Source organism: Oncorhynchus mykiss, chromosome 27 (assembly GCF_057628025.1).
Source record: "Oncorhynchus mykiss isolate SJ-2025 chromosome 27, ASM5762802v1, whole genome shotgun sequence".
Taxonomy (NCBI): domain Eukaryota; kingdom Metazoa; phylum Chordata; class Actinopteri; order Salmoniformes; family Salmonidae; genus Oncorhynchus; species Oncorhynchus mykiss.
This window is the reverse complement of record NC_143048.1, coordinates 29,967,590-29,988,497: the sequence shown is the minus strand read 5'-3', so window position 1 is coordinate 29,988,497 and position 20,908 is coordinate 29,967,590. Positions and strand designations below refer to the sequence as shown.

Sequence of the window (20,908 nt, the reverse complement as noted above, 5' to 3'; positions counted from 1 at the left end):
TTTTTACTGTAAACTGTCTCCTATTAGAACTGGTGTATGAAGAGACGGTCTCAGTCCATATACCTGCAGCTACTGACTGACAAGCACGCACCAGAGCATTACAGGTACATACACTTCCTCACTTTTCTGATGTGCATCAGCCTATCACAGGCCGTACATAATATGAATCGCCTCTCTGATTGGACCATTATCTCTCCCCTCCACCCCTGCAGGGTGATTGGCAGCGTGTCCCAGTTTGATGAGTTTGCCCGAGTGTTTCACTGTCCAAAGGGTTCCCCCATGCATCCTGTTAACAAGTGTTCTGTATGGTGACCTCTGAACTCCTCCACCCACCAACAACTAGAACTTACCTGTGACCTCAACTCTCCTCACTAATCTGTGAGGTGTTCTGTTCAGATTCACTTCCATCTCAATCCTGGGACTACCTTTTTCTCTTATCACAGAATTTGCAAGCAAATAATGTCCTCACCACCAGGCAAAACCATGATCACTTCACTGTCTACTCATGTACATATCCAGTGCTTGACTTGGGCAGGAGGTCACTGGTACAGAGTACTGGCACCTCAAATGTTCTACCGCTCCTGTTCCTCTTATAGAATATTATTAGCTCAAAGTATTGTGGAGCTCCTGTACCCAAAATGAGTACCGGCACCTATTTCAATCCAAGTCAAGCACATAATTTATTTATATTTACTTTTTGGTTTTGAATTGGCATGTCAATTCATGAATTATTTGAATCACTTAAACATCAGATGTTGACAGTAGTAAAGAGCGTTATTAAATCATATTGAAGGGATTGTACTGCCAGTATGGACTGCATTCACTCAGATCAGTGTTTTGCCTGCCAAAGTTTTTGGGAGTCTTTTCTATGAGGTAAATAGTGGACACTGTGCTGCCGTCCAGTGGCTGAACAGAGAAGTGGTCTCCGATGTGGAGACCTTGTTCGTCTTGACTGTTGTTACCGGTCTGGCCTTGTGGACGCCATCGGAATGGTGTTACTGTGCGTTTGTACGGTTTTGAATCCATAGTGACCTTTTGCTCAGGATTTGTAGCTAAGTGTGTCCCCAGTGGCAAATAATAGTGATGGAACATCATGGACTAGTCTGTCTGAACCATTAACCCCTCACACCTTAGTGTACATCAAGGTGAACTATGCTTCTCAATCCACCGGAGACTCCAATCTCCCAATGTCTCACTGTCACACCCCAGAGTATGGATTCTTTAGCATGACGATTGTGTTTAAGATAGAAGCATGAACCTGTTGAACAACATCATCCATCCTATTGGACATTATGGACTCTGAGCCCTTCCTATTGGTTTATGTTAACTCATGGGCCTTCCTTGATACAGCGCATACTCACTCTGAATGCCCCTGGCCTGCACAGCCAAGAAGCTTTCAAAGGAAGGATCAATGTCATAACAAATCATCTATCCTCTGTACATACAAAACTGTGAATCCAGTCAAAAAAACATTTGTACACAGTAATATTATAATTTTGTATGAAGAATCTAAAAATAAGAACAATCTTTGTATAAGTTATAATTGTACAGTTCTTATTCTGAAAACAGCATGTTCAAAACCAGCTTTACACAGTGCAGACTGAGATAAAAGGATGACATCACAGTTCTCAGCTGCTATCTCGCTCATATTTCTTGGTGTTCAATGTTTTGGATAAATAAAAGGGATCATTGTGTGAGGGGTTGGTTTCTCCATGTGCCTTGGTCCAGTGTGTGTACTATACAGTATGCGTGTCTTATTGTGAGTGTGTCAGTGCATGTATCCCACCAGGTTTGTATCCATTTGCAATGCGAGCCAGCTCTCTCTTGGTCTCCCAGCGTTGCATGGTGGATGTCCATCTCTCCCACTCTGGAGGTTCTGGAGGCCTGCTATCACACCGAGTCTGGAGCATGACAAGAGTAAAATAGAGAACTTATGAGTCTACGTCCGGAACCACTCTCATCCTGTTCAAGTACACATCCCCATAGCCACTGGGTAACTGTCTGTAAGACAACACCACTCTCATCCTGTTCAAGTACACATCCCCATAGCCACTGGGTAACTGTCTGTAAGACAACACCACTCTCATCCCCTGTTCATATACACATCCCCATAGCCACTGGGTAACTGTCTGGAAGACAACACCACTCTCATCCCCTGTTCATATACACATCCCCATAGCCACTGGGTAACTGTCTGGAAGACAACACCACTCTCATCCCCTGTTCATATACACATCCCCATAGCCACTGGGTAACTGTCTGGAAGACAACACCACTCTCATCCCCTGTTCATATACACATCCCCATAGCCACTGGGTAACTGTCTGTAAGACAACACCACTCTCATCCCCTGTTCATATACACATCCCCATAGCCACTGGGTAACTGTCTGTAAGACAACACCACTCTCATCCTGTTCAAGTACACATCCCCATAGCCACTGGGTAACTGTCTGTAAGACACCACTCTCATCCCCTGTTCATATACACATCCCCATAGCCACTGGGTAACTGTCTGTAAGACACCACTCTCATCCCCTGTTCATATACACATCCCCATAGCCACTGGGTAACTGTCTGTAAGACACCACTCTCATCCCCTGTTCATATACACATCCCCATAGCCACTGGGTAACTGTCTGGAAGACAACACCACTCTCATCCCCTGTTCATATACACATCCCCATAGCCACTGGGTAACTGTCTGTAAGACAACACCACTCTCATCCCCTGTTCATATACACATCCCCATAGCCACTGGGTAACTGTCTGGAAGACAACACCACTCTCATCCCCTGTTCATATACACATCCCCATAGCCACTGGGTAACTGTCTGGAAGACAACACCACTCTCATCCCCTGTTCATATACACATCCCCATAGCCACTGGGTAACTGTCTGGAAGACAACACCACTCTCATCCCCTGTTCATATACACATCCCCATAGCCACTGGGTAACTGTCTGGAAGACAACACCACTCTCATCCCCTGTTCATATACACATCCCCATAGCCACTGGGTAACTGTCTGGAAGACAACACCACTCTCATCCCCTGTTCATATACACATCCCCATAGCCACTGGGTAACTGTCTGGAAGACAACACCACTCTCTTTGACAAGACACAGAATAAAGCCATTGAGACGAACACCTCAGGCCATTTTCATAAAGTGTCTGATAAATTTATTTGGATTACACAACTGGTGTTAAAATTCCCACCAAGGGCTTTCAATAAGGTGCGTGCATAAAAAATGCTCAGGGCAAAGTCATGGCCGTAATTCAAAAATATCAAATTGGATGGTTCAAACCCTGACATGTTTTTCCAGCTATAGTTCTGCACGTCGTCTTTGTTAACTTTGGTGGAGGGCTTTAAAATCAGCACTACAATGAGATATTTTTAACAGAAATTTACTCAGTACCTCCTTTTTAACAGAAATGTCCTTCCCTGAAAAATGTGAACAGTCTGTGTCTGCAGCCGAGAAAGTTCTCAGCTCTTTAAAGCCCCCCCCCCCCCCCCCCCCCAAGAGAACCAAACAATTACCCAATAGAGCTAAGAGGTTTGAGGACTATTTATAAGTTAATGAATAACTGTAATTCTTACTCCTACATATTGGACAATTCTCTGAATTTCTCAGCCAGTTAAGACATACTTTTCACTCAGGGATTTTAGCACTCCCTAGAGTCTCTTTCATTGAGTTTAATGGAGTCACTTTGGGAGAACTGTGGTAAAGAGGTACCATTGAAACACCAAACAAAGAAGGCATAAAAGCTGAGAGGACTGCAGACTCATTATTAGTGAGAGTTGATGAAGTGATATGAGAGAAAAGCACCTTTCTGTTGCGTTTGCATGATGAACTGTGTGCACCCCCTTTACTGCTTCCCGGGGTGTGGTCTCCATTTTCTTGTGGTTCCTCGTCCCCCATGGATCTGTTTGGCTCTCCATCACTCTTCAGGCTGTCAAACTTGGACCGGAACCAACTGTGAGCTTCCTCTAGGTTCTCTGATATCTGAGTGTGGGATCAAGCATGATGTCAGGAGAATTCCAATTCAGTTCAACTTCACTCACCCGTCAGGGGCTATTTGGGTGTACACGCTTTACAGACGGAGATACAGAGTAAGATAATTAATGACCAAGCAAGGAGGTGATGAAGATGAGAGAGCAGGACAAATGACTGGGTGGTTGAGGGAGAGATTACCTGCTGTGACTCCAGGCTGACCTCTTTCATTTTCTGCTCTGCCTGGTCTTTGGCCTCCTGCAGCTTCTTGATGCTCTCCTCCAGCCTCTGCTCAGACAAACACAGAAACACACATATGCAGACTATAAACAGACATGGCTGTCTCTCAATATGCCATCAAAGTCAAGAAGTAAAGGAGATTAAATTAAGCCATTTAAAAACATTGAATTAAGCGAGGCTGGCTTATGACAGAGATACGTAACCCCTGCTAACCTGACACTTGTCTTGCATGACGTGTCTCAGCTCCCTCTCAGCCTCTAGCTCCCCCTCCTGGCTGGAGGACAGGCGCCGTAGCTCCCGTTGGAGGGATAATGTCTCAGACCGGAACTGCTGGATCAACTCACTCTGAAAACAGACAGGACAATGGTGACTGATGTATACCATTCTGTAAACATCCACAGGTGTACAAAGTGTGAGTAAGGTGTCCTACCTGCTCATAGTTCTTCTTCTGATACTGATCCTTCAAGGTCTTGAGGCTCTTTAGTTCACCTTCCATGTCCTGAGTGCAGAGGGAGAACATGAGTCACAAAAATAGGACATCTGGTTTAGCAGGTGCTTGTCCACAAGATGGCACTAACAGACCCAGCCACCCTGTTTCTGACTCCTAGCTAACTTTGAAGTATTTTTTAGTATTTTGTGTGTTAATTCTTACATTATTTGCGCAGAACATTTCTAGTCAGACATTAAGATTTATTGTATTATTATTATTACTATGATTATGTGTACTTGTTTGACATTTTACTGCATTGTTAGGAGTTAGAAACTTAAGCATTTTGCTGCACCCTCTATAACATCTCCTAAAATGTGTACGCGACCAATACACTTTGATTTGATATAGTAGACAGTACTGTAGATACTTTTATTTTCTGAGAGTTGCCCAGAGTGGCTCTATTATCTAGGTGTTGCTTGAGCTGTGTCTTCTGATCTCTGAGACGGGCTTTCTGATTGGACACCACTTTCTCCAACTCAGAGGTCTTCTCCCGCAGCTCCCGATTTGCCCTGGAGAGGTCACCTGACCTAGATGACAAGTCCTCAAGAGCCTTTCTCAACTGAAGAGAGAGAGACACACACAAACAGAAGGGAAAGATAAATAAAGAGGGGTGAGGAAAGAGGAAGGATGATATTTAGAGTTCTGACTGATGGACAGAAGCGATGGTGTATGAGAGAGTGTGCAGTACCTCTGAGATTTCTCTCTGTGACAACCTCTTCATGGAGTCCCTCTCTTTCCTCATCCGAAGCTTCATCGATTCCAGATGCTCTGACCATCGACCAATCTCTGCCCTGGCCTCAGCCAGCTCCACCTCTCTGACATACATGCAAAATATAGACATGAATGTCACATTCATGCAAAGTAACCATGTACGCTTTTACGTATTTAAACCACACTTAAATAAACTCCCACTATCCACATTAGTCCCTGTTAGTTACCTCTGTGTGATGGTGCTCTGGTGTTGGTCTCTGGCTCGGTCCAGGTTGGCCTGCAGTGTGCTGTTGGCCAACACAGCCTGCTCTAAACTTTGGGCTAGTTTCTTGTTATCTAGCCTTGCCACATCCAGGGCCTTACGCAAGGGCTCCAGCTAGACAATCAAACATATCTTTGTAAACTACTATTATTACTACTGAAAGCTAAGAGCGGTTTGTGGGTATGTGTGTATATGACTCATTAATGATGTAGTTACCATTTTGTTTTTCTTGGAGTTACTTGTTGCCATGATGTCTTGGAGCTTTTCCACCTCTGCCTGTAGCTTCTGAATCTCTCGCTGACCCTGCAGTCTGAAAAATACATGAATGTTAAAACATACACCCATATACATGCACAACACAGACACACATACACACAGACCTGTCTCTCCTGAGTGAGGCCAGCTCCTGCTCTCGTCTCCCCAGCTCCTTCTGTACTGTCTCAGTGTTGTGTTGCAGACGGGAGTGGGAGACCAAAACGTTCTCCAGGGTCTGAGCCACACTGCCCCCACCCTGACGAGACACACCCAGCCAGCCCTCCAGCTCACACAGCTACAGGACAAACAGAGCCAAATCAGGTGGGTTAGTGCTGTCCAGGACCCAGGTTGGGTAACCATTTTACTAGCCCTCTGACCTTGTCCCTGTGCTGCTTCTGCAGTTTGTCCAGTTGTCCCCTCAGGGCCTGGCGGTCCCGCAGAGCTTCGTCTCTGGCTGCCACCACCGACATCGCCTCCCCCTCCTTCACCTGGACTTCAGCCTGGGCCTGTCTGAGCTGAGCCTCCAGTTTATGACAGGTTGTCTTCAGGGTGCTAATTTCAGAGCTGACCTGTAAGGGAGTAGACAGGTGTATGTTAGGGATTCACCTTGTTTTTGACACATTACTACATTACCACATTACTACCATGAGTGTGTGTACCTGTGTGTACTTGTTCTCTAACACAGAGCTCAGCTTGCATTGTTGGACACTTTCTACATGGGTGTCCCTTAAAGCTTGCAGCTCCTCCTGGAGTTGATCTACCCTGGTCTGGTTGAGAAGAAGAGCATTAGGAGGAAACACACACACATTAAGAGGTATGGCCAGTGTGATTTAGTCAGTGGTATAAAATACTTAAGAAAAAATACTTTTAAAGTACTAAAGCAGTTTTGGAAGGTATCTGTACTTTACAATTTATATTTTTGAGTACTTTTACTCCTCTACATTCCTAAAGAAAATAATTTACCTTTTACTCCATACATTTTCCCTGACACCCAAAAGTACTCGTTACATTTTGAATGCTTAGCAGGATAGGAAAATTGTCCAATTCGCACACTTATTAAGAGAACATTGCTGGTCATCACTACTGCCTCTGATCTCATGGACTCACTAAACACACATACTTCATTTGTCAATTATGTCTGAGTGTTGAAGTGTGCCCCTGACTATCCATAAATACAATTTTAAAACAAGAAAATGTTTGTAAGCAATTTGAAATGATTGATGCTTTTACTTTTGATACGTATGTATATTTTAGCAATTACATTTACTATTGATACTTAAGTACATTTAAAACCAAATACTTTTAGACTTTTATTCCAATAGTATTTTACTGTGTGACATTCACTTTTATGCGAGTCATTTTCTATAAAGGTATCATTACCTTTACTCAAGTATGATAAATCAGGTACCTTTTCCACCAATGGTTTTAGTGTAAACTCCTTACCTGTAGCTTCCCTTTCTCATAGGCCAGGTTGTTCTTACTATCCGTCAGGTCCTTAAGCATCTGCTCCACCTGCTGCTGAGCATTCTGAGTAAAGAGGAGTTGAGAGGTGAGGGGAAAGAGGAAACGGTCAGGATGGAGAAAGAAAATAGAGAAAGCATGTTACATACAAACATACATTCACTATGGATGGGCAGATTTAAAGATTTAATTTTTTTTATTTCACCTTTATTTAACCAGGTAGACAAGTTCTCATTTACAATTGCGACCTGGCCAAGATAAAGCAAAGCAGTTTGACACATACAACAACACAGAGTTACACGGAGTAAAACAAACATACAGTCAATAATACAGTAGAAAAATAAGTCTATATACAATGTGAGCAAATGAGGTGAGATGAGGGAGGTAAAGGCAAAAAAAGGCCATGGTGGTGAAGTAAATACAATATAGCAAGTAAAACACTGGAATGGTAGATTTGCCGTGGAAGAATGTGCAAAGTAGAGAGAAATAATGGTGTGCAAAGGAGCTAAATAAATAAATACAGTAGGGGGAGAGGTAGTTGTTTGGGCTAAATTATAGATGGGCTATGTACAGGTGCAGTAATCTGTGAGCTGCTCTGACAGCTGGTGCTTAAAGCTAGTGAGGGAGATAAGTGTTTCCAGTTACAGAGATTTTTGTAGTTTGTTCCAGTCATTGGCAGCAGAGAATTGGAAGGAGAGGCGACCAAAGGAAGAATTGGTTTTGGGGGTGACCAGAGGGATATACAGTGCCTTGCGAAAGTATTCGGCCCCCTTGAACTTTGCGACCTTTTGCCACATTTCAGGCTTCAAACATAAAGATATAAAACTGTATTTGTTTGTGAAGAATCAACAACAAGTGGGACACAATCATGAAGTGGAACGACATTTATTGGATATTTCAAACTTCTTTAACAAATCAAAAACTGAAAAATTGGGCGTGCAAAATTATTCAGCCCCCTTAAGTTAATACTTTGTAGCGCCACCTTTTGCTGCGATTACAGCTGTAAGTCGCTTGGGGTATGTCTCTATCAGTTTTGCACATCGAGAGACTGAAATTTTTTCCCATTCCTCCTTGCAAAACAGCTCGAGCTCAGTGAGGTTGGATGGAGAGCATTTGTGAACAGCAGTTTTCAGTTCTTTCCACAGATTCTCGATTGGATTCAGGTCTGGACTTTGACTTGGCCATTCTAACGCCTGGATATGTTTATTTTTGAACCATTCCATTGTAGATTTTGCTTTATGTTTTGGATCATTGTCTTGTTGGAAGACAAATCTCCATCCCAGTCTCAGGTCTTTTGCAGACTCCATCAGGTTTTCTTCCAGAATGGTCCTGTATTTGGCTCCATCCATCTTCCCATCAATTTTAACCATCTTCCCTGTCCCTGCAGAAGAAAAGCAGGCCCAAACCATGATGCTGCCACCACCATGTTTGACAGTGGGGATGGTGTGTTCAGCTGTGTTGCTTTTACGCCAAACATAACGTTTTGCATTGTTGCCAAAAAGTTCAATTTTGGTTTCATCTGACCAGAGCACCTTCTTCCACATGTTTGGTGTGTCTCCCAGGTGGCTTGTGGCAAACTTTAAACGACACTTTTTATGGATATCTTTAAGAAATGGCTTTCTTCTTGCCACTCTTCCATAAAGGCCAGATTTGTGCAATATACGACTGATTGTTGTCCTATGGACAGAGTCTCCCACCTCAGCTGTAGATCTCTGCAGTTCATCCAGAGTGATCATGGGCCTCTTGGCTGCATCTCTGATCAGTCTTCTCCTTGTATGAGCTGAAAGTTTAGAGGGACGGCCAGGTCTTGGTAGATTTGCAGTGGTCTGATACTCCTTCCATTTCAATATTATCGCTTGCACAGTGCTCCTTGGGATGTTTAAAGCTTGGGAAATCTTTTTGTATCCAAATCCGGCTTTAAACTTCTTCACAACAGTATCTCGGTCCTGCCTGGTGTGTTCCTTGTTCTTCATGATGCTCTCTGCGCTTTTAACGGACCTCTGAGACTATCACAGGGCAGGTGCATTTATACGGAGACTTGATTACACACAGGTGGATTGTATTTATCATCATTAGTCATTTAGGTCAACATTGGATCATTCAGAGATCCTCACTGAACTTCTGGAGAGAGTTTGCTGCACTGAAAGTAAAGGGGCTGAATAATTTTGCACGCCCAATTTTTCAGTTTTTGATTTGTTAAAAAAGTTTGAAATATCCAATAAATGTCGTTCCACTTCATGATTGTGTCCCACTTGTTGTTGATTCTTCACAAAAAAATACAGTTTTATATCTTTATGTTTGAAGCCTGAAATGTGGCAAAAGGTCGCAAAGTTCAAGGGGGCCGAATACTTTCGCAAGGCACTGTACCTGATGGAGCACATGCTACAGGTGGGTGCTGCTATGGTGGCCAGTGAGCTGAGATAAGGGGGGGCTTTACCTAGCAGGGTCTTGTAGATGACCTGGAGCCAGAGGGTTTGGTGACGAGTATGAAGCGAGGGCCAGCCAACGAGTGTACAGGTCGCAGTGGTGGGTAGTGTATGGGGCTTTGGTGACAAAACGAATGGCACTGTGATAGACTGCATCCAATTTATTGAGTAGGGTATTGGAGGAGATTTTGTAAATGACATCGCCAAAGTCGAGGATCAGTAGGATGGTCAGTTTTACAAGGGTATGTTTGGCAGCATGAGTGAAGGATGCTTTGTTGTGAAATAGGAAGCCAATTCTAGATTTAACTTTGGATTGGAGATGTTTGATGTGAGTCTGGAAGGAGAGTTAACAGTCGAACCAGACACCAAGGTATTTGTAGTTGTCCACATATTCTAAGTCAGAACCATCCAGAGTAGTGATGTTGGACGGGCGGGCAGGTGCAGGCAGCGATCGGTTGAAGAGCATGCAATTAGTTTTACTTGTACTTAAGAGCAATTGGAGGCCACGGAAGGAGAGTTGTATGGCATTGAAGCTCGTCTGGAGGGTTGCTAACACAGTGTCCAAAGAAGGGCCAGAAGTATACAGAATGGTGTCGTCTGCGTAGAGGTGGATCAGAGACTCACCAGCAGCAAGAGCGACATCATTGATGTATACAGAGAAGAGAGTCTGTCCAAGAATTGAACCCTGTGGCACGCCCATAGAGACTGCCAGAGGCCCGGACAACAGGCCCTCCGATTTGACACACTGAACTGTATCAGAGAAGCAGTTGGTGAACCAGGCGAGGCAATCATTTGAGAAACCAAGGCTATCGAGTCTGATGATGAGGATATCCTTGATGAGGATGTGGTGATTGACAGAGTCGAAAGCCTTGGCCAGGTCAATGAATACGGCTGCACAGTATTGTTTCTTATCGATGGCGGTTAAGATATCGTTTAGGACCTTGAGCGTGGCTGAGGTGCACCCATGACCAGCTCTGAAACCAGATTGCATAGCAGAGAAGGTATGGTGTGATTCGAAATGGTCGGTAATCTGTTTGTTGACTTGGCTTTCAAAGACCTTAGAAAGGCAGGGTAGGATAGATATAGGTCTGTAGCAGTTTGGGTCAAGAGTGCCCCCCCCCCCTTCACCACTCTCATATCTTTTGGACTTGCCCCGCAATCGAAACTTACTGGGGAGAAATAAAATCTAACATTGGAAAAATAATGGGATTTGACATAGAACAAACATTAATTTCTTTGTACATGGGTGAAATACCTGATAACTTAAACAATAGAGAAAAGTACCTTTTAAAAGGTCCTACTGGCAGCCAGTAAAAAGGCTATCACTAGGATATGGCTACAAAAAGACCCTTCCACAGTGACACAATGGATAGACATTGTAGAAGAAATACACCACATGGAGCGTATGACCTTTGCTTTAAGAACTCAACAGGAGAGAGGTCAAGAATACTGGGAAAAATGGGTTTCGTACTTGGAAAAGGACTAATTCAAAGACTAAACTAATATGATATGATGATGAAGGTATGAAGTGCACTGCAACATCTTTTTTTAAATTTTATTTGACTTTATTTGTACTTTCTTTGTGTTCCTACAATAAAAACAAAGTAAAAAAAAAATAGTGTCCCCCCCCTTTGAAGAGGGGGATGACCGCAGCTGCTTTCCAATCTTTGGGAATCTCAGACGACACGAAAGAGAGGTTGAACAGGCTAGTAATAGGGGTTGCAACAATTTCGGCAGATAATTTTAGAAAGAAAGGGTCCAGATTGTCTAGCCCGGCTGATTTGTAGGGGTTCAGATTTTGCAGCTCTTTCAAAACATCAGCTGACTGGACTTGGGAGAAGGAGAAATGGGGAAGGCTTGGGCGAGTTGCTGTGGGGGGTGCAGTGCTGTTGACCGGGGTAGGTGTAGCCAGGTGGAAAGCCTGGCCAGCTGTAGAAAAATGCTTATTGAAATTCTCAATTATAGTGGATTTATCGGTGGTGACAGTATTTCCTATCCTCAGTGCAGTGGTCAGCTGGGAGTAGGTGTTCTTATTCTCCATGGACTTTACAGTGTCCCAGAACTTTGCAGGAAGCAAATATCTGCTCGAAAAAGCTAGCCTTGGCTTTTCTAACTGCCTGTGTATATTGGTTTCTAGCTTCCCTGAAAAGTTGCATATCACGGGTGCTGTTCAATGCTAATGCAGAACGCCATAGGATGTTTTTGTGTTGGTTAAGGGCAGTCAGGTCTGGAGAGAACCAAGGGCTATATCTGTTCCTGGTTCTAAATTTCTTGAATGGGGCATGCTTATTTAAGATGGTGAGAGGAAGGCATTTTAAAAAAAAATAACTAGGCATCCTCTACTGACGGGATGAGATCAATATCCTTCCAGGATACCCCGGCCAGGTCGATTAGAAAGGCCTGCTCACAGAAGTGTTTCAGGGAGCGTTTGACAGTGATGAGTGGAGGTCGTTTGACCGCTGACCCATTACGGATGCAGGCAATGAGGCAGTGATCGCTGAGATCTTGGTTGAAAACAGCAGAGGTGTATTTAGAGGGCAAGTTGGTTAGGATGATATCTATGAGGGTGCCCGTGTTTACGGCTTTGGGGTGGTACCTGGTAGGTTCATTGATAATTTGTGTGAGATTGAGGGCACCAAACTTAGATTGTAGGATGGCTGGGGTGTTAAGCATGTTCCAGTTTAGGTCGCCTAGCAGCACGAGCTCTGAAGATAGATGGGGGGCAATCAGTTCACATATAGTGTGCAGAGCACAGCTGGGGGCAGAGGGTGGTCTATAACAGGCGGCAACAGTGAGATACTTGTTTTTAGAGAGGTGGATTTTTAAAAGTAGAAGTTCAAATTGTTTGGGTACAGACCTGGATAATAGGACAGAACTCTGCAGGCTATCTTTGCAGTAGATTGCAACACCGCCCCCTTTGGTCGATCTATCTTGTCTGAAAATGTTGTAGTTAGGGATGGAGATTTCAGAATTTTTGGTGGTCTTCCTGAGCCAGGATTCAGACACGGCTAGAACGTCCGGGCTGGCAGAGTGTGCTAAAGCAGTGAATAAAACAAACTTAGGGAGGAGGCTTCTAATGTTAACATGCATGAAACCAAGGCCATTACGGTTACAGAAGTCATCAAAAGAGAGCGCCTGGGGAATAGGAGTGGAGCTAGGCACTGCAGGTCCTGGATTCACCTCTACATCACCAGAGGAACAGAGGAGGAGTGGGATAAGGGTACGGCTAAAAGCTATTGGAATTGGTCGTCTAGAACATCCGGAACAGAGAGTAAAAGGAGGTTTCTGGGGGCGGTAAAATAGCTTCAAGGTATAATGTACAGACAAAGGTATGGTAGGGTGTGAATACAGTGGAGGTAGACCTAGGTATTGAGTGATGATGAGAGAGATATTGTCTCTAGAAACATCATTGAAACCAGGTGATGTCATCGCGTGTGTGGGTGGTGGAACTGAGAGGTTGGATAAAATATAATGAGCAGGGCTAGAGGCTCTACAGTGAAATAAGCCAATAAACACTAACCAGAACAGCAATGGACAAGGCATATTGACATTAAGGAGAGGCATGCTTAGTCGAGTGATCATAAGGGTCCAGTGAGTAGTGAGGTTGGTTGGGGTCATGGTGATTCAGACAGCTAGCCGGGCCATCGGTAGCAAGCTAGCATAGGATGGAGGTTTTTAGCCACCTCGTGCGTTTCCGTCGGTAGATTAGTGGGGTTCTGTGTGGTAGAGGGGATCAATCCAATTGGCAATATATAGTTATAGTGACCCAAGAAAAATTGTCCGATAGACCTATTCAGATAGCAGCTGATAAGACAGCTAGCGATTAGCGGGCCGCAGATGGGCGTTCAGGTAACGTCGCGACGGAGGGGCCAGTTGGATAACTCCCTCGGGCAGATAACGTCGGTAGTCCAGTCGTGAAGGCACGTTGGGGCTCTGCATCGGCAGTAAAACGGGGCCGGATAGGTGATTGTAGCCCAGGACTAGCTCCGGAATAATTTATGTTTGCTCCGGGATCGACGTAAGCCAATAGTCACACGGATAGCAGCTAGCTAGCTGCAAGATCCAAGTGTAAATGTCCAGAGCTTGGGGTTGAAATCCAGGGATATGGAGAGAAAAATAGGTCCGGTATGTTCTGGTCTGAGTCGCGTTGTACAAAACTGGCAATAGCTTTCGAGCTAAAGGATAGCTGATGACCACAAACAGTGGTTAGCTGAATACAAACGTTAGCCAGTAAACTGGCTAGCTTCTGGCTAGCTTCTATTGTGGATTTCAGATGAGGTAAATAATACTTTTTTTTTATTTTATTTTTTTATTGGTGAGGCGGGTTGCAGGAGAGTGTTTTGAAGTTGAGTTTTTGGAAAAGAAAATATATAAAAGATATGCGAAGAAAGACGTCCTTTGTGTATATATATATATATATATATATATATATATATATATATTTACGTCTGACTGCTATGCCATCTTGGTATGAATTTTAGTGTGACCTCAGTCTCTAGATACTGAATGGATCTCTTACCTGCTGATGCTCTATGACAGCCAGTTTTCCCATGAGCCTCCTATTCTCTTCCTCCTGCTTCTGCAAGGTGGAGTTCAGAGATCCTGCCTCCAGCTGTCAATCACACAGGATGCAAAGTGGACAGAGGACAGTTAAGAAAGCTATGGTCAGATTCAGACAAGAAGTGTGTTCACTGTGAATGAGGAGGTCCTTTTCATACAGGTCTGAGATCCTTTTCATACAGGTCTGAGATCAGTCTGAATCGTTGTCAGAGATCATTGGCAGTACAGTACCTTGACATTAGCGAGTTGTGTTTCCAAAGCACTCCTCTCACCCTCTAGCTTGGTGACCACAATGCACATCTGTGACCCAAAAACAGTGGAGATAGGGGCATAACATTTAAGGACATCCACAGAAACTATAAAAAGAGACAATGCAAAGCTCAGTTAAGCTTTAAAAATAGTCGTGGAAATTCTAAAATAGTCATGGAAATTCTCAATAACGAGGAGAGACAAGGTCAATCACCAATCAGGATATACATTTTTTCAAAACGTATTAATAAGGGAGAATAGAGTAAGTGCTCTTTAATAATGAGGCTGGTCAACCCAACACTCTTGAGTGTTATGCTGAGAGCTCTGACATAGAAAGAACACAAATATATTTTAGAGCAAAGATACACCCTCTTAGTCTACATGACAAACAGCAGATGTGTGGAATGGGTCAAAGGGTGAGACTTGACATATGAAAGAGGAGTATCCCCCAGACAGATAGCATTTGCTGTGAAGACTGTTGTTATTGTATAGAAACCAGAGTTTGGCCCCTAAGACAAGGTTCCTCTCATCATTATCCATACCTGAGCCATCTCTCCCTGGTACCTTACATTAAACAAACACCAACTCATTCTATGAAATGTATTCTATGAAACCAAACCATTCATAAATCAATTGTCAGCGTTAAGCCTCAGAGGCACCTCTCAGTTCACACAAACACAGATGAGTACTAAGAGTACTATTCTATTGCATAAAACAACCATTCGATGCATAAACAGTAGTAAACATCTTGTAATTTTTCTAACACACAACCTTGTACTCTTAGGTTATGTATTTTCTAAGAGACAAGGCAGCTGCACCTCAGTCTTTGCACAGTCCCGGTCTGTCCTCATGACCTCCCCTTCCTTTACAGCCGAGTTCAGATTCCCCCGCAGCCTCTCAATGGTACACTCCAACAGCTCCCGCTGAGTGGCAACAGTCTCTTGGGCAACCGTGGAACTCTGAAGTAGTTGGGTGTGGTCAACCTTCAGAGTCTCCCTGTGGAGCAGAAAGAGAGGGGCTGTTATTAGTGGATGTGTGTGGCTAGCATTATCATTGAGAGCCTATTCATTCATAGAGATTATTCATTCCTATGAGTATTTGCAGTTAGCTTTAGCACCCACAGTTCCATCTGCAATTTAACTTTAGCTGATAGCGCCCCCTGCAGTTCTGCCTGGATGTTGCGTCTGGCTGCATCCAGCAGGAGGTCTTGCTCCTGCAACTGCTTGGTCACACGACTTCTCTCTGCCTGAGAGAGACACAGGAACAGAATAACATGTAGCCTGTACTAGAGAGAGAGAGAAAGAGTGTGAGTGAGTGAGTGAGTGAGTGAGTGAGTGAGTGAGTGGAGGGCTAGAGGCAGTACCTTAATGCTAGCCTGGTGTTCAGTCAATAGCTTGGATTTCTCCACAGTAAGAGAATGTAGGGCTGAACTCAAGTCAGAGCACTGACTCTCCAACTGGTTGTTAAATGCCTGTGAGAGGAAATGAGTGAGCAAAATGTCACCATTTATTCCTGAGACTTTTCATGATTAAATGGTAATCTACACATGGTCTTAGAAATATACTGCAATCTATTTAAAAAATAAAAATAAGGGATAGCCAACGATGGGATATGCATTGTATGGAAAAGAATGAATGACGTAGAAGGTGTGTTCTACAACGTGCCAGCGGAGTGGAACTGACCTTCCACAGAGTTACATTATTTTCCAGAGAGATGCATAAAGTCCCAAGGTGATTATCCCTTTAATACCATGGCCATAATTTACCACATTTGCCACTAGAAATGTGTTAATTTGCCAGTAGAAATGTGTTCAACATCCAATGAAGTTGCTAGGGGGTTTACTAGATAGCCACAGCAGTTGCCATGATAACCAAACAAAGACTTGCTAGTTTTGCTAGTTAATCAAACCATCAGTCCTAGATTTCAATTTTCATAATGGCATTCAACAAAGCCAATAATGTTTCCAATTCAAAAGCAGCTCAAACATACAGTTGAAGTCAGAAGTTAACATACACTTAGTTAACATACACTAGTTTTTCAACCACTCCACAAATGTCTTGTTAACAAACTATAGTTTTGGCAAGTAGGTTAGGACATCTACTTTGTGCATGACACAAGTAATTTTTCCAACAATTGTTTACAGATTATTTCACTTATAATTCACTGTATGACAATTCCAGTGGGTCAGAAGTTTACATACACTAAGTTGACTGTGCCTTTAAACAGCTTGGAAAATTCCAGCATCATTTGAGTCAATTGGAGGTGTACCTGTGGATGTATTTCAAGGCCTACCTTCAAAATCAGTGGCTCTTTGCTTGAAATCATGGGAAAATCAAAATAAATCAGCCAAGACCTCAGAAAATAAATTGTAGACCTCCACAAGTCTGGTTCATCCTTGGGAGCAATTTTAAAATGCCTGAAGGTCAAAATTCAAAAGGCACTCATACATCTGAGCAATCTTTTTTGCAGGTGCATGGCAACAGTTGAACAAGATGAAGGAGAAAGGAAACTGCACACTGCTCTTGATAGTATCACTGATATTTAATAAAAAAAGCTCGGCCTTCGTCAGAGCTTTTGTGAATATTTGTATAAATGCCGGAAGGTACCACGTTCATCTGTACAAACAATAGTACGCAAGTATAAACACCATGGGACCACGCAGCCGTCATACCGCTCAGGAAGGAAACGCATTCTGTCTCCTAGAGATGAACGTACTTTGGTCCGAAAAGTGCAAATCAATTCCAGAACAACAGCAAAGGACCTTGTGAAGATGCTGGAGGAAACAGGTACAAAAGTATCTATATCCACAGTAAAACGAGTCCGATACCAACATAACCTGAAAGGCCCCTCAGCAAGAAAGAAGCCACTGCTCCAAAACCACCATAAAAAAGCCAGACTACAGTTGGCAAATGCACATGGGGACAAAGATCATACTTTTTGGAGAAATGTCCTCTGGTCTGATGAAACAAAAATATGAAAGAAATAAAAGCTGAAATAAATAATTATCTCTACCATTATTCTGACATTTCACATTCTTAAAATAAAGTGGTGATCCTAACTGACCTAAGACAGGGAATTTTTACTATGATTAAGTGTCAGGAATTGTGAAAAACTGAGTTTAAATGTATTTGGCTAAGGTGTATGTAAACCTCCGACTTCAACTGTAGAACACGTAAGAATGAACTATAGCCATTGAATTATACCGTGCAAAAATACTGTGCGTTATAGGGAAATAATGAACGCTCTAGAATGACCTTCAAGCCAATAAGAAATAAGTATTCAACAATGCCATGGTATAATTAAGCAATAAGGCCCGAGGAGGTGTGGTATATAACCAATATTCCCCTGCTAAGGTCTGTTCTTAAGCACAACGCGGAATGCCTGGATACAGGCTTTAGCTGTGGTATATTGGCCATATACCACAAACCCCTGAGGTTCCTTATTGCTATTATAAACTAGTTACCAACAAAATTAGAACAGTAAAAAGTTATTTTTTGTCAAGCCTGTGGTATACGGTCTGGTATACCACAGCTTTCAGCATTCAGAACTCAAACCACCCGGTTTATAATGGCCTTTAATGTATAATATGTATATTCTGGGCCACTGACTTGGACTTTGTCAGCTGCAGTCCTCAGATCTCCCCCATCTCTCAGTAACCTGCTGTTCTCTTGCTGCTGCTTCTGCAGGGCTAGCCGTGCACTCTGCATACACAATACACACTAATTAACACACACTGCATACACAACACACACTCAGGTAGACACACTCAACACATTTGATTGATATCACTCAAGTGCTGGCACTTACTTTTAGTTCACCTGTCAACTCCAAAACAAGGGAATCTTTTACCTCTGTAAATAGATGAAGAGATCAACCATTTAATTGTCCATATGAAATCTGTCATTCAGGAACACTAGCACATCAAATGACGGGACCACACTGTAAAGCAGAATATGAAAACATCCACAATGCAGTGTTGCTAACCTGCCTGCCCTTTGAGCTGCTCACACTGCTCCTGCAGCCTGTGGCCTCTGTCCTTCTCCTCTTGTAGTCTCTGTCTAGTGGCCTGTCCATCAGAACGCAGGGCATGGCAGTCTGCCTGCACTGTGTGGGCCTGGCGTCAGAGAGGGACAGGATATCAATGGTTGTTTTCTTTCTCAACTTGTATTGTTCACACCTACCCTACCTGTCTTCTCTCCATCTCCACCACTCTCTCCATCTCCTCCACCCTCTGAAGTAGTGCACTGTGGGATTTCTCATTCTCAAAAGACCGAGCAGACTCCTGGGACATCTGCTCCTTCAGCTAAAAAAGGTTAGGGATCATTAGAGTTGAAGGTTTTTTTGTTAAAGTACACAGGTAAATCACGAGTCATGTATTCCCTTCTCTGTCAGATGGCCCATGTGACATCCCCTACTCCACCACCTTGTCCCATGATGCCCCTACAGTGACCGCACCTGCAGCAGCTTCTCACTCATCTGGACTTTGACCATCTTCAGCTCCTCTGCAGCCAGAGCCACATCCATCTGCAACAACAGTACCAGAACGTATAGGGTTATTATCTAAATATCAGAAAATGCCTATATTTGCCATATACTCATCTTGGCTGTATTAGTAAACAAAAGGTGGGTAAACTCTGACATAAAGACTGTGTGTTGCTGAGGGATGGAATGTGGTTGGTCTGGGTACCTTGGAGGTGGTGGCGACCTCCAGGGCCTCCCCCAGTCTCTGCACCTCCCCCCGGGACTCGTCCCTGTCCAAACAGGCCTCGCGGAGCAGGTCCCTCAGCCGCATCACCTCCCTTCTGGAGACCCGCTGCTCCTCATCACTCTCCTGCTGCAGCGCAGACAGCTGCTCCTTCAGACGGGCTGCACAGGCAGACAGAGGGACAGATATGGATAGGAAATAAGAGAAAGACTGATTGAGCCAAAAAGGAACAGAATGGTGTTGACACATCATTAGCAAAATATAAAATGACTGACTTCCCTAATGTGTTTGTGACATTGTTTTGATTCAGGTTGTCAAAGCCATTACCTGAGTGTGAGGGATCCAGGTCTCTCTCAGTCTCCAAGCGAAAAGTGGTGAGCTTGAGGGTCTGCAGGAGGCTCTCCATGCGACATACCCTGCTCACTAGCCCATCACACTGGCGCCACAGTAGCCCTTCTCCTCCGGGCTCTCTTAGGGCATGGTGCATCTTCACGGGGCTAATGGGACGCTGAATGGGGTCCCTCTCCACGGGCTCCAGGAGCTGCTCTCTAGACACTCCCAGACTGCCCATTTCTCTGATGAGAGACTCTGCCTGCTCCTCCGCCACCAAGAGACGCTGGTGTAGCAGGGACAACGCCTCTGGGGCAGTGGCCCCTGCACTCAGGGGCTGGATCACTGGGCGGGACATTACTGGTGAGCAGGAGGGGGTAGAAAAGGGGCACAGCATCAAGATGCGCATATGATGCCCACATATGCACTGACGAACATCTTTACTTTAGTAAAATGCATCGGTTGCAATAAACCTAGCTAGTTTGACAAGTAGGTAAACAAATATGCTGGCTTGTTAAGTTAACGAACTAACGTAGTTAGTGTGCTTACGAACACCATCAAGCCGTCAGTATCAAGCCAGAATCAATAGTCCCGCCCGTGCAACATTTGAACCGACGACCGATAGTACTAGCTAAATCACAGTTTTGGCTAAAGTTAACATTAGCTTGCGTCTAAACATGAGCCAAGCAACCGCACAACTTCCTAATGTGAAAACCAATATATGCACCATCATTCAGTAACGTTAATATAAATGCCTAAAATACGTATCACAACACTCCTGATTACAGAAAATACTGCTTACCAGAAATCGCCTGCAGCAACTTCCTGCACTTGTTTCTATAGCGACGCGTCTTAACAGCTTCCCCTTAAACCGACCGCGCTCGGAAACTGCCTCGTAAAATCACAAGGCCACCGCTGGTGGACCAGCGCAAGTTGCAACTGCCTCGAGCTGGGGCGTATTCCATTACGGAAACACAGCGAAACGAGATTTATTGGACAAACTCATGTAGGTCCCTCACCATTTCGTTCAATTAACGTTTTGCAACAACCGGCGTAATGAATATGCCCCAGTTTATCACTGGTTAAAATGGTGGGAGGCCTTTATTTCACAGACGAATCCTTTAATTTCAGTTTATTCAAGGGGCCTGCCATCATTACACGTATAAGGATTTGCAAACGCAGCAGAACAAAATCATATAAAGACTAAAACAACAAATTATTTT

The 20,908-nt window shown here is 43.8% G+C and overlaps 2 protein-coding genes across 4 annotated transcripts in view; one reads left to right on the top strand and one right to left on the bottom strand.

Moving 5' to 3' along the window:
* LOC110507149 (endothelin-converting enzyme-like 1) overlaps positions 1–1,693 on the top strand; it is a 36,093-nt gene extending 34,400 nt beyond the window's left edge. The window contains exons 17-18 of one of the 2 annotated variants that reach the window (XM_036965095.2): positions 28–104; positions 213–1,693. In XM_036965095.2, the coding sequence (XP_036820990.1) occupies positions 28–104; positions 213–312 (177 nt within the window). In that variant the 3' untranslated portion in view covers positions 313–1,693. Of the gene's footprint in view, positions 1–27 lie in introns of both variants that reach the window. The other variant, XM_090223852.1, reaches the window with a different exon arrangement.
* On the bottom strand, positions 1,528–20,677 carry ccdc150 (coiled-coil domain containing 150). Of its 2 annotated transcripts, XM_021588335.3 has the most exons (26): positions 20,488–20,677; positions 19,683–20,045; positions 19,338–19,516; positions 19,106–19,174; positions 18,837–18,953; positions 18,635–18,764; positions 18,458–18,501; positions 18,259–18,351; positions 16,014–16,121; positions 15,772–15,896; positions 15,469–15,646; positions 14,633–14,701; positions 14,361–14,453; positions 7,398–7,481; positions 6,614–6,721; positions 6,332–6,523; positions 6,080–6,249; positions 5,916–6,009; positions 5,665–5,813; positions 5,415–5,541; positions 5,094–5,285; positions 4,667–4,735; positions 4,450–4,581; positions 4,198–4,284; positions 3,832–4,008; positions 1,528–1,901 (listed from the first exon to the last, which is right to left on the bottom strand). In XM_021588335.3, the coding sequence occupies exons 2-26, from the start codon at positions 20,041–20,043 to the stop codon at positions 1,755–1,757; spliced, it is 3,294 nt and encodes a 1,097-aa protein (XP_021444010.3). In that variant the 5' UTR covers positions 20,044–20,045; positions 20,488–20,677; the 3' UTR covers positions 1,528–1,754. The 2 variants fall into 2 exon arrangements, with proteins under 2 accessions (XP_021444010.3, XP_036820989.2); XM_036965094.2 differs by lacking the exon at positions 20,488–20,677 and having other exon boundaries at positions 19,683–20,217.
* Positions 20,678–20,908: the final 231 nt, after the last annotated feature.

Coding starts and splice junctions, on each gene's coding strand:
- ccdc150 (XM_036965094.2), bottom strand. CDS start 20,094: ATGCGCATCTTGATGCTGTGCCCCTTTTCTACCCCCTCCTGCTCACCA. Junction 15,897..16,013: donor AACACCAGGCTAGCATTAAG/GTACTGCCTCTA, acceptor TGTCTCTCTCAG/GCAGAGAGAAGTCGTGTGAC. Junction 4,285..4,449: donor TCATGCAAGACAAGTGTCAG/GTTAGCAGGGGT, acceptor TTGTCTGAGCAG/AGGCTGGAGGAGAGCATCAA.